General features: G+C 45.2%; 1 protein-coding gene across 6 annotated transcripts in view; it reads left to right on the top strand.

Annotated features, from left to right (window-relative positions):
- The window catches only part of GCN1 (GCN1 activator of EIF2AK4), a 44,044-nt gene that overhangs the window by 6,181 nt on the left and 25,540 nt on the right, over positions 1-12,323 (top strand). For all 6 annotated transcript variants that reach the window (XR_009819955.1, XR_009819957.1, XR_009819956.1 and 3 more), the window contains exons 8-25: positions 346-414; positions 496-604; positions 967-1,041; positions 1,294-1,422; positions 1,644-1,694; positions 2,095-2,193; positions 2,465-2,638; positions 3,152-3,304; positions 4,037-4,129; positions 5,526-5,601; positions 5,755-5,914; positions 6,843-7,032; positions 7,152-7,276; positions 7,618-7,796; positions 8,138-8,231; positions 8,953-9,066; positions 9,251-9,449; positions 10,034-10,189. Coding sequence is in view for 3 of the 6 variants with exons in the window: in XM_062010451.1 (XP_061866435.1) it covers positions 346-414; positions 496-604; positions 967-1,041; positions 1,294-1,422; positions 1,644-1,694; positions 2,095-2,193; positions 2,465-2,638; positions 3,152-3,304; positions 4,037-4,129; positions 5,526-5,601; positions 5,755-5,914; positions 6,843-7,032; positions 7,152-7,276; positions 7,618-7,796; positions 8,138-8,231; positions 8,953-9,066; positions 9,251-9,449; positions 10,034-10,189 (2,245 nt within the window). In the remaining 3 variants the exon portion in view is untranslated. The remainder of the gene's footprint in view (positions 1-345; positions 415-495; positions 605-966; positions 1,042-1,293; positions 1,423-1,643; positions 1,695-2,094; positions 2,194-2,464; positions 2,639-3,151; positions 3,305-4,036; positions 4,130-5,525; positions 5,602-5,754; positions 5,915-6,842; positions 7,033-7,151; positions 7,277-7,617; positions 7,797-8,137; positions 8,232-8,952; positions 9,067-9,250; positions 9,450-10,033; positions 10,190-12,323) is intronic.

Genomic DNA, 12,323 nt, shown 5'->3' with positions numbered 1-12,323 from the left:
TGGGATAGGTTTCTAGAGGAGGTGCCAGATATGAGGCTCTTTGCTGTGGCCTGTGCTTTTATGTGAATGGCCAACACTGTGCTTTGAGCCTTCTCCGCTGTTGGAGGAGTGGAAGGCAGCATTCAGCTCTCACTGTGTGCTGGGTGTTGGGCTGAAGGCTAGAGTGGAGGGCACCGGTCTCTGCTTCACTGTCTCACATGTGAGGGTGGAAGCAAAGGTGCTGCTCCATGGATGGGGCTTCCAGAGCTTTCCATAGGAGGAGGAGGTGGGGTTGATCCTGATGGTGCACCGGCACCTGCCTGAGGGTTGTCACGTGGCTGTCATTTGGTGTTTCTGCTTGTTCAGAGTGCTCTTCTGGATTTCTACTTGAAGACCATCCTTATGAGCAAGACAAAGCCCCAGAAGCACGTGCTGGTGAGACACTTGCAGAGCTGTGTGTGCCTTTGTCCCACATGCAGTGCTGTGGCCGTGCTGAGCGCTCCCTTCCCTTTGCAGGACGGCTGCTCCCCGCTCCTGAGGTACATGTCTCACGCTGAATTCAAGGACTTGGTTTTGCCAACTCTGCAAAAATCCCTGCTACGGAGTCCTGAGAACGTAATTGAGAGTGAGTGTGGCATGAGTTCCTTAGAGGTCTGCAGTGGTTGGGGGAGTGTGCTCTTGGTCCTGTGAACGCAGGCGGTGGGATCGTCTGGCAACTGAGGGCTGGACGTGGAGAAGCAGCATTTGTGGTGCGATCTCAAGTGTCTGGGTATGTGATAGCTACTGTTTGCACCCAGGACAGAATTTCACAGCTGAGTGCTAAGAATAATGCTGAATTAATCTGTTCACTGGGCATCAATTTCAGTGGTTTTTTTCTTCCTACTCCTGACCGACCCCGTGTGCTCTCGGTGTCTTGGAAGGTGTATTAAAATACTAGAAACAGTTACTTAACAGTATGTAATATGCCATTATCTCTTCTGTCTTCAGCAATCTCTTGCTTGCTCGTATCTGTGAACCTGGATCTTAGCCAGTATGCTCTAGACATTGTGAAAGGACTGGCCAGTAAGTACTCTGGAGGGAATGATCAATTCTGAATAAAGCTTTCTCCAGCTTTCTGGCTGTACCTATAAGAGCTGGATTGTGGGTGAAGAAGTTGTTTTGTGTGGGAGGGAGGAGGTTGCTGTAACTGGGAATGGGAACAGTTCATGTGACAGTTCCAGGAGTTGAGTCAAGCCACATGTAAAGAGAGGTCCTTGTCTTGCTGATTTTATGAGTTTTTCATAAGGAGCTCTTCGCTTGTGCATTATTTTGTAGGTCATCTGAAATCCAACAGTGTGCAGCTGATGGATGAAGCAGTTGTGGCACTAAAGAACTTGGCTCGACAGTGCAGTGATCCTTCGGCTGTGGAGTCGCTGGGCAGACACCTTTTTGCCATCTTAGGGGGTGAGCACATCGTAGGATAAGCAATGGAGATGAACAAAGAAAGATTTGCCAGCTTCAGGAGATTTTGTGTGTTGTATTTACTGTTGTTTTTAGCTGCCTGTGTAGTGCAGGTGGCACAGCCTGGACAATGGGGCAAGCTTTTGTATTTTAGAGAAGATTCTTGCTGTTACATGTAGCTGTGGTCTAAGTCAGCTGTCAACCCCTTTATTTCTTGTTGACAGGCTCAGAAGGGAAGCTGACAGTTGTTGCTCAGAAGATGAGTGTCCTTTCAGGTAAGGATCCTAGAAGAAAGCTGCTTCTCTGGTGGACAAAAATCAGAAGGCTGGATGAAAGGGATGTGCACTTAAGCCTGCAGGATTCCCTGCCCATCATTCCAGATGGGCTGTAGTTGATGTCAGAGAGGCTGCTGAATGCCACGTGCCACTGCTTGATTTTCTGTTCAAAGGAAGCAGTTGGCTCTCAGGCTGAAGTGTTCTGTGCAAAGATGACACTGTCCTGAGTGAAAATGAAGTCAGAGGTTCTGCAGTGTTGGTACATGGTGGGTGACACCCAGATCTAGGAAGAAGAGATGTCTATGAAGGGATTGAAATGCGAAGGTCATCTTGATTGTTTTTAGGTTTTGCAGCAAGGGCTGGTAGTTTGGGGACTAATGAGAGAATTCTGTCCTGTCAGGGATTGGCAGCCTTAGTCACCATGTGGTTTCTGGACCCTCAAGCCAAGCTCTGACTGGAACCATGGCTGAGCTTTTCATCCCTTTCCTGCAACAAGAAGGTGAGACCTCTTGCCTATGTTTTTGGTTTGCTGAGCTGCTTTTTTCCTTAGCAGGGTTTTCCTGTGGCCTGTTACTCAGGATAAATACAGACTCTTGCCTGTCATGGTACGAAATCCAGTTTCCTGTTTCGATGAGAAGCCCCATGGAGACAGTCTGTTAGAAGCACATGCATTCTGTTGCTGCCTCCTGACACTGTTGCTGACTTTCTCTTCTACATCCCTGAGTTTTATGCAGTTACTGGACTGACATGAGCTCTGTGTTGATTCCCAGTCCATGAAGGCACGTTGGTTCATGCAGTCTCTGTCCTGGCCCTTTGGTGTGTTCGCTTCACCACGGAAGTTCCCAAGAAGCTGGTAGAATGGCTAAAGAAGGCCTTCAGCCTTAAAACCTCTACTTCAGCTGTGAGACATGCCTACCTGCAGTGCATGCTAGCCTCTTTCAAAGGTAAAACTGCAGCTCTTACCAACTTTAGTACTTTCTGGTAGAAGTAGATAGCTGCATGGATTAAGAAAGACTTGCTTCTGGAAATACCAGAACACCTAGCTCAGTGTCTGCACAAGGGAGGGTTGCAGGTCAGTGGGATTCCTTGACTTGGGAATGTTTGGAGTGGAGCAGATGGTCATGGCTTGCCAGGAATTTACTTTTACTCTCTTGGGGAAACATCAGCCTACCTGTGACTTGAACCAGTTCCTTTAATGTGACTGAATTGATGTTTTCTCTTACATGCCATGAACGGAAACTTGTAGTGAGATGGGTCTGTCCTGTCCATGAGGAAAGGACTAAAGTGGTTACTTGTCATATAGCTTTTCATAATTAAAGTTTACTGACAGTGGTGATTGGCAAATACTCTGGGAGACCATTTGTCTGGTTCTTTTCCTTGAAGGACTGTTGATATGCCCATGGTGTGAAGTGGGAAGGACCCTGCTCTTCGTAACTTGTCCCTTTCTGCCTCCTCAGGTGACACATTATTACAGGGAATGGATTTGCTGCAGATGCTGATGCAGACAGTGGAAAAAGCAGCATCTCAAAGTACTCAGGTTCCCATGGTAACTGAAGGAGTTGCTGCAGCTTTGTTGATCTGTAGGATGTCTGTAATTGAGGGACAAACTGGTAAGGTCACAAACACATCTGGTAGAATCCCATATAAACAGCTTCTGAGGGTTAATGGTTTTTCTTGGCAATGTGTGTTGTTTCTGCATAGAGAATCAGTGCCTTTTGATAAACCAGGGAAAGATTTACTCCCATCTCTCTGTTGTATAAGGAAGAATTCTTGCTTTCATGTGGCTTTGCAAATTCCAACTCCCATTCACTTTGGGGCAATATTCCTCTTCATTCTGACAGAAACCTTCACCCAGACCTTATGTGCTGAGGCTTGACCGATGCATTGAAAGTATTGCTTGTTACTTGGGTGGTACTGTTACAAACCACCCTTGGAAAGCATGAGGTCTGAAATTCTGGCTGCCATGACAGGATACTGCAGGAACTGTCTGAGTTCATAGGTGTGCCAGGACATAAGATCCATGTGTGTTCTGTCTATCAGAAGCAATGCACCACTTTCCTCCTTCGTTTTTAGGAAGGTTTGCCCTATGAAAGATTAAGGTAAAACAAGTTTCACATTTCACAAGTGTAAGTCAGAGAAATTTGTCAGCAGGTGTTTTTTTGGATCTACTTATAGTTCTGAAAGAGAGAGAAGAGAAGCCTTGAGAGGCCTCTTTACTGAAGACAAGTAAAGCCAGAAGTGACTTGAGTTGTTTCAGGAAATAGAATTCTCCTTTATGTATTCTGGTGAGTTCTGGCTTGTTTTAAAACAACCTTGATAGACATCTGTTCTCTTCCTGTCAGATTCTAAGCTGAGTGGTTTCTGGCAGCTGATTCTGGATGAGAAAAAGCAGATTTTTACATCTGAGAAGTTCTTGCAGTGTGCATCAGAGGAAGGTAAATTGTCAGTTATTGTCTGTTTATGAAGTACGTTTATAAGAGCTAATGCTGCTGTTAGCCCTGCTGTATGATCCTTGGAGGATACAGTTTCTGATTAAAATGAACAGGGTATTCTCTGAGAGGTACATTTAAGCTACTTGCAGTCTAAGCTTGGCAATGAATTAATTCTTAATGGATCTCAGTTATCAAACACTTATAATTCCAAATTTGTGTATGCTGCAAGAGTCTTCCCAATAAAAGATGTGTAATGTCTCAGTCTGGGTGTAAATAGCTGCAGCCAGTCTGGCAGATGTGGAGAAACTTAAGAGTAAGGTAGGAAGAAGTAAAATAAAGCTGGAGAAGAAAACACATAGCTGACAGTTTAAAGGTATGTGGGGAAAGAGTAATAACAGATAAGAAACTAATTGGGTTATAAATGAGTGTCTCTGTGCTCTCTTTTTGTTCTGTTGTGTTCCAAGATTAATTGGAAAAAAAGAGAAAGAATGGAATGTACCCCACAGAAAAAGTTACTGGCTACATTTCAAACCCAGGACTTTGAAACTGGGCTCATGAATCCTTTCTCTGAAGTTAACTCATTCATCTTTTGTACAAAGCTTTGAAGAGGTAGAGTTTTCTAAATGGGAGATCACATCATTTCCCCTTTGCTCCCTGTAGTCCCTGTCTCCTGGAGGCAGGGGGGATATCCATTCATTTTCCCTCCCAGGGCTGCAAATATCCTGAAACAGTGCAATTTGGAAAAAATTATATTGCTCCCTTAGAAAGTTGGATCCAAAAAGTTATGCTGGGGGTAAATGTTACTGTGATTTGTTCTTGGTTGTTGAAGCAAACCCACCCAGCTGACAAGCTTCCTATCCCCAAACCTCTGATGTCCTCAGTGTCACCAGTCCCCTTGTGGTGTTAGAACCTGCCATGTGTTTCAGGGCTTTTGTGATATGGTTGAACATTGATACATAAACCAAAGGGCCTAGTGAGAGCTGAAGCTCTTGAGATGGTATGAGGTAAAATACCAGGGCTGCTCAGTTGGCATTACGGGCTTCTGTGTGGATTGGGTGCGTGTCCTGTTGTCACTGAAGACATTTCAACAGCTCAGGAGTTAACCATCCTGATACAGTGAGGGCTGTGTTTATTGTTTGACTGTTGACTTGGACAAGAATAGTGGTCAGGAAAATTCTGCTGGGCTCCAGCTCAGCATTTCTATGCAATCATGGTTCTGTTTCCAGTCTTGGCACGTCTGAGTTGTATTTGCCTCTAGCTTCACTAAACCATGTAGAGGCTCGGCTTGGCTGGTTATTTCCATGTGTCCCACTTACTTGTTTGTTTGTGTTCAAGTTAAAAAAATAGCTGTTTGCATCTGAAGCCTCATCCTATTTAAGTTGCTTGTGTCTCCCCACAGCCATGTGCACTGTCCTGCAGCTGACCGAGCGCCTTCTCCTGGATCACGCACAACGCCTGCCCGAAAGTAAAGTTCAGTACGTAGAGGGCACTTGCTGCCCCCAGCCTGACCCCTCAGTGTGAATGTGGGCAGTGGAGATGGTGGGCCTGGGGCTTTGCTGAGCACTCTGTGTTCAGTTAGTTTGCAGAGCTGCCTCCCTTGTGCCACCTGTTTCTTTCTCCCCCTCCAGGCAGTATCACCGTGCCCTCGTTGCAGTGCTGCTGAGTCGGCCCTGGCACGTTCGCAGGCAGGCGCATCAAACAGTTAAGAAGCTCTTGTCCTCTCTGGGAGGCTACAAACTGGCCTATGGGCTCTTGGAGGAGCTGAAAGTGGTTCTCAGTTCTCATAAGGTGAGTAGTGGAGAAGCCAAGCTCTGCTTAGTTGTTTGCATGTGGAAAGTCACCTTCCTGCCCTAGATTTGCTGTTAGTATTGAGATACACTTCATGTGATACGAAGATGATTCGGTTCCAGATGATCTCCTGGAATGCCACTTGTCACTAGCTTACTGAATATTACTGTGTCAGTGTCTGTAGTCTGCCTGATCTTCCCTATAGACACAGAAGCTGTTACTCAAAATTATTGGGGGAGGAAACTGCAGTTTTCCATGCCCTTCTATTACTTTAATCTACATTTCATCCCTTCAGGAAGACCAAGTGCTTTGTTCCTTTCTTGGAATGCTGGTTCTTTGTCCCTGGCTTATAGCTTGTGCTGCCTGTTTAAAAGAAATGTAATTTAAATGCTTCAGCAGCAACTATTGTTAAAAGCAAATTAGAAAAGGAAGCGTGAGTGCTCTGTTATTGGGCATGCTGCTAAGCCAGCACCCTATCAAGTTGTATAATAAATTAAGTTGCATTAATTACATACCAAGGCTGAGACTTTGGAAGTAGGCTGCCCATGTCACTGAGACAGCCCAAAGAAAGTATTTTGAAAAGGTGCTGGATAAAATCAGACTGCAGAGGTTGGGAATACTGTTCCCAGCCAGCTGGTTCAACCTTTTCCAAAACCCTCTTTGCCAAAAAATGAATGGTTTAGGGTTTTTTTAATCTCAGCTTGCCAGATCTAGTGTAGTCCTCCCTTCTTAGGCTTTCTGCCAGTGTCATGTCTGTGCTTCAGTTCCACTGCTATCCTTTATCTGTTCTTTCCTTTGAAAACTGGAGGTTGTCAGTCCTGGCAGAGGGGGCTGATGGTTGGTGTTCAGTGTGATGTTACTGTGGGGATGTGTGCTCAGGGCTCAGGAAGGCTTGATGTGATGTGCTAACAGCAAGTTGTCCACTCAGGTTCTGCCTCATGAGATGCTGGTGATGGAGTCTGGAGAGCTGTCGGAGTCAGGGAAGACATACATCCCTCCCCGTGTCCTTCATGAGGCGCTCTGTGTCATCTCCAGTGTGGCAGGGCCCGATGTGGATTCCTCTGAGCCAGAAAAGCTGGCCCTGGAGATGCTGCTGGTGAGCCATCACCCATCTGTAGGTAAGTGAAATGATAAGGCCGCTCTCATGGCCAATGGCTGAGGGTTTATCTTGCCTCTTTGTTTCACTGTGTTAGCAGTCTGCTTCATATTTATAATGCTCATTTATTCTTCTGGCTAGTGGCAGTGCAGCCAGGTCTTTGGCCAGCCCTCCTCATCAAAATGAAGATTGATCCCAAAGAGTTCATTACCAAACACCTGAATGACATACTACCCAGGATCACTGCCTACACTCCAGACAACCAGGTGATAAACTACTGCTTTCCTTGTGTTGGTTTTGGGAGGTGCTTTGGAACAGGAGAGTTTTCTGGAGGAGTTCAGTACTAACTGGTCTATAAGGAAGGAGGTCTGTAAAAGGTGAGGAAAAGGCAGGTTCAGAGAGAATGTCTCTGGTGAAATGGGGCTGGGGTTTAATGGGGAAGAATGGCAACTGGCAACTGAGAAGAATTTTAGATAAGATTCAAGTACTCACTGAACTAGGAATTAGGAATTAGAAGATAATGTGAGCTGCCTTAACAGGGTGTATTTTTTGGAGAGAACTTCAGGCAATACTGAAAAGAATGTTTTTTCCCCTGTTTTCTTGACAGTCATCTATGAATGCAGTGGGAGCCCTCTCTCTGCTTTCCCCTGGGCGAGTGCTCCCACAGCTCATCAGCACCATCTCAGCATCGATGCAGAACCCAGCTCTGTGCCAGGTTACTCGGGAGGAATTTGCCATCATGAAGACACCAGAGGGAGAACTGTATGACAAATCCATAATCCAGAGGTAAGATTGATCATATCACAGAATCACAGAATGGTGGGGGTTGGAAGGGACCTTTAGAGATCATCAAGCTCACCCACCCTGCCAAGGCAGATCCCACCTAGATCAGGTCACACAGGAACGTGTCCAGGTGGGTTTTGGAAACCTCCAGAGAAGGAGTCTCCACAACCCCACTGGAACATTTCTTTGCTCTGTGCAGCTGGGGATTGATTGCTGCTGGCATCTGGCCAGTGGGTGAGTGGGTCTGTCAGAGGTTCTGTCTGCACAGGAGTTCCTGAATTTGTGTGCCTGGGTCTTAGTCCAGAGCAGTGCTGATTTTTTTTTTCTCTACTTTTCCTTCTCAGTGCTCAACAGGATAGCATGAAAAAGGCCAACATGAAGAGGGAAAACAAAGCTTATTCCTTCAAGGAACAAATCATTGAGCTGGAGCTGAAGGAGGTGAGTTTATGGGACCAGTGGTGAAGTTTCTGACACCATGTGTTTTGCTGCACGGCAGTGTCTGGCAATATGTGTGTACACTGTTGGGAAAGATTCTCTGGACTTCTGTTCTCTTTTATATGTACATATGAGTTTATTTTCTCTTATATCTGTAATTGTATCAATTTATGAGGTGTTCTGCCTGTTTTCAGTGTGCCCACAAGTTGATAACACCTTGTTTTTTCTCTTTATATCTTGTTCAATGTGTCTTGTGTAACTTTTCTAGTAAGGGTTATTATTACCTTGCTGCTTCCATCTTGTAGCAGCCAGCAGTGCTGCTCAGTCTGGGCAGAATTTGGTGAAAGGAAGGGGATGTACCACAGTGATTGGAGCTTGCTTTTACTGACAACTGCCATCTCTCTGCTCTGGGGAGGATGACTTGCCCATCCTCTGTTGGAAAGGGCTGGGCAGCTCTTTCTAATTACATCAAGTAAATTGTGACCAATTTAAATTGTGGGAGAGATTGGTGTTACACTGCTACTGGGACCCTAAAGTGTTCTTAACCTGCTGGGTTCCATTTTCTGTCTTCACTGAAGTGTGATATGCTTGGAAGAATAGTTTGATACTGTTTGAGAAGTGAATTGCCAAAAAAACCCCAGTATGTCCAACTTTCTGCTCTACCTAACTGAGGAGTTGGTTTTAATAGCTCTCAGATAATAATGTCCATGGCACTGCACTGCAGGAAATAAAGAAGAAGAAAGGAATAAAGGATGAGGTGCAGCTTACTAGCAAGCAGAAGGAGCTGATGAATGCACAGCTGGAAAGGGAGTCTCAGATAAGGAAACGTCTGAAGGAGGTAAGTTTTGATGGTGTATTTTGTCAACTCTTACCTTGAACCAGGTTGTTTTGATAAAAGGAAAGTGGAGTAGCACAGAGAATATTTGGCAATAGCCTATTTGTTTCATTCATTAGATTTAACAGCTTGATTTTTTTCCCCAGTGGAGTTTTTATGGTGACCTTTTGAATTGTTTCTCTTACAGCTCGATAATGAGCTGGAAACAGCCCTTGGGCTTCTGGACACTGTTCTGAAGAGGAAGCCTCCTGGTCTGACTCAATACATCCCTGCTCTCATCAGCTCCTTCTTGCCACTTTTTCGATCACCTTTGGCTGCTCCAAGGGTTAAGGATCCTTTTCTTTCCTTAGCTGCTTGTGTTATGCCAGCCCGACTGCAAACCTTCGGTTAGTATGTGCAGTTGCTGCTTAAGGGCAGGGTGCATGATGTTCCTGCCAGGGTGGAGAAGATCCTTCTCTTACAAGGTGTGGATCATATACCACAGACAGCCAAGAGGAAAAGCCACCCTGGAACAGTGCTTAAGATAACTGTGATGTCTCAGAGATCCTACTGCTGGATAGGGCTGGGTCCAAAGACAAGGAGTTGTCTAATCATTGTGACCACCTCTCCCGATTTGGCTGGGATGGGGTTAATTTTCTTCCTAGTAGCTGGCACAGGGCTGTGTTTTGACTTTATGCTGAGTTGATAACACAGGAATGTGTTAGTTATTGCTGAGCAGTGCCTGCCCAGTGTCAAGGCCTTTGCTTCTCAGCAGCACTTGTCACCGTGGGATCGTCTCCCCTGTGCTGAGTTGGGAGGATGCGAGTGTCTCCCCATGAGCCTCGGGGCTGTGCTTCCTTCTCTGTGTCTCTTGCAGCCTGAGCTGTTTTCCAGAGCTTTGCTGGAATTCTTGAATCTGTATTCCTGGGTTTTTTTCTCTCTAGAAATGTCTGAGTTTAGTCCTCTCTGAGTTTTGATTCTTTCATTCCAGGGACTTTAGTGAGCCACGTGACCTTGCGCCTGATGAAACCAGAATGTGAATTAGATGAATCCTGGTGTCAGGAAGAGCTGCCTACTGCTCTGAACAGAGTTGTGAGCTTGCTGCATGCCCACACCATTCCCAGCCGAACTGGCAAGGGAGAGCCAGGTAAAAAGGATCCCTCTGACCTTCCCTCCCACCCAATAACTGAGCTGGTTTAGGTTTGATGATTTGTATAACATTTTATAGCTGAGACTTCACTTTGTGAAGACTTAACTCATATAAAAGACATGAAAAACCTTGAGAGTTTTGCTGTGGTGGTAGTAGTAGAAATGATGTTACAAGCATAGGAAGTGTAGAAAGGAAATAACAGTATTTTTTCTTAAAATGGCTCATACAGAAATAATAGTGAAATTCAGGCTCATCTTTGCCAAGGACAAGTTCCTACCTCTCAACACCACTTAGCATAAGTGATTCAGTGAGGCTAAGTGGAAAGACAGAATAATTGCTTGTTATCTCTGATCTCAGCAGTGAGGTGCCTGTGGCCTCTGCTTGTTTGCTGTGTAGTACTGCAGTTCATGAATATTTTATTCTGGCATGGTTGCAGAAGCAGCAGTTCTTTCCCACTCTGACAGCAAGGCAAGCACCAATATTTTGACAGTGCAAGGATATGGTCTGGGTTAAAATGAACCTTTATTTCTTTCTTTTTTTCCCTTCCTCCACTTGGGTTAGTTTTAATCCAGATCATTTCCAGAATGTGCTTCCTGCTGGGGTGTGCATGTATTTGTACCACCACACTGAAGACAGTGGCACAGCAGAGGGAGGGTGGGTCTCCTTCCCTTAGGGACAGGGATGGCTTAGGCTCACTTGATGCATTTGTTGTGGTGTAGTGACAGAGGTAGTTCATCCAGGCTTTGGAGTTGTCCATCATCTAACTCAGTCAAAAGCTACTGTGGTAGATGGTTTACAATTTGTTAAAGGAAATGTGGGCTTCTGTGTGGTCCCTTCCCGCAGCAGTTCGGGTCTGTGTTGCTCTGTGGCCAGTCAGACCAGAGCTGTGTGCCTGTGGCACACCAGAGCTTCCCAGCTGAGTAGCAGCAGTTGGCCCTATTGAGCACCACTTCAGTGCTGAACATCTTCACCATAGTTCAGGCAGTTGATTGCCATAGTAAGTGCAAGTTCATTAACATTTGGATCCATTTTTGGGCTTATTTCCAGAAAGCAGTGGAAGTATTTTCAGTCCTTCAAGATTCCCCACAGTGCTTAATTAAATGAAGATCTCAGTTTTAGGGTTTTTTCCCTTCTGCAAGAGCAAGGAAGCTGTTTCCATAGCTCTTTGTTGGACAAGTCGTCTTCTCTTCCCAAAGGACTTTCCCACATTTTCAAAGTTGTTTGGAATGTAGACCTGCATTATTACTCAGCAGAGATTAGTTTCTTAGGCTACCCTGAGACCTAGGAGAGCCCATAGCCCTTGATAGTGTGGATGCTAAAATGTACCTTTCGTTGCCCAAATGCCAAGATGTGTTTTAGAAGCCTTTTTGTATTGCTCAGTAGCAGCCACTCTGTTCATAGCACATTCATCTTCTCAGATAAAGCTCTCTTCCTCCTGCTGCACATAGAGGGACATTTAGCTTAAGCCTAAAAATAGCTGGCCAATATTCAAACAAAAACCAAACCCAAGTGAAAAAATAAAAGTGTAAAAGCAAAGAGTTTTGCAAACAGCACAAAGAGAGAAACCCCATCAGAAATGGAGGGGGTGTTCCTGAGCTGTTCCTACAGAGTCCTGAGGAGCTCACAGTGAGTTTGGTGTTTATTATTTCTCTCTGGAACTACTTTTGCAGCATCTGTGCCCTCAATAAGCTGACTAATACTGCAGTATTGTATCTGTAGTGCTCTTCATCTGCATCTTAGGAGTTTAAACTCTGGCTTTCTCTGGCAGCATGGATGGGATGTAGAAAGGAAACGTTTTCCCTTGACATCTAGTGCATGAGGCTTAATTGGACTGTTTGGAGGACTGGAAGGAGCATTTATGTCCTATAGCCAAAGCCCTGTGAGGAAGAAGGAGCAAAATCTTCAACAGTAGGAATACAAAAGCTTTAGGAAACTCTGAGACTTGCACCAGAATTAGAGGAACCTCATTCTCAAGAATCCATCTGAAGGCTGGATTAGCTTGGCTGGTAGGAAGGGTTTCAGGGGAGTGCAGCTGGCAAATGAGCCCCTACTTTGGGACAAATGAACTTTAAAAGTGAACTAATTAAATGATATCCTGTCCCTGTGTGGATCCTCCTGCTCAGAAGTAAAA

This window comes from Colius striatus, chromosome 17 (assembly GCF_028858725.1).
Source record: "Colius striatus isolate bColStr4 chromosome 17, bColStr4.1.hap1, whole genome shotgun sequence".
Taxonomy (NCBI): domain Eukaryota; kingdom Metazoa; phylum Chordata; class Aves; order Coliiformes; family Coliidae; genus Colius; species Colius striatus.
This window is presented reverse-complemented; position numbering and strand designations above follow the sequence as displayed.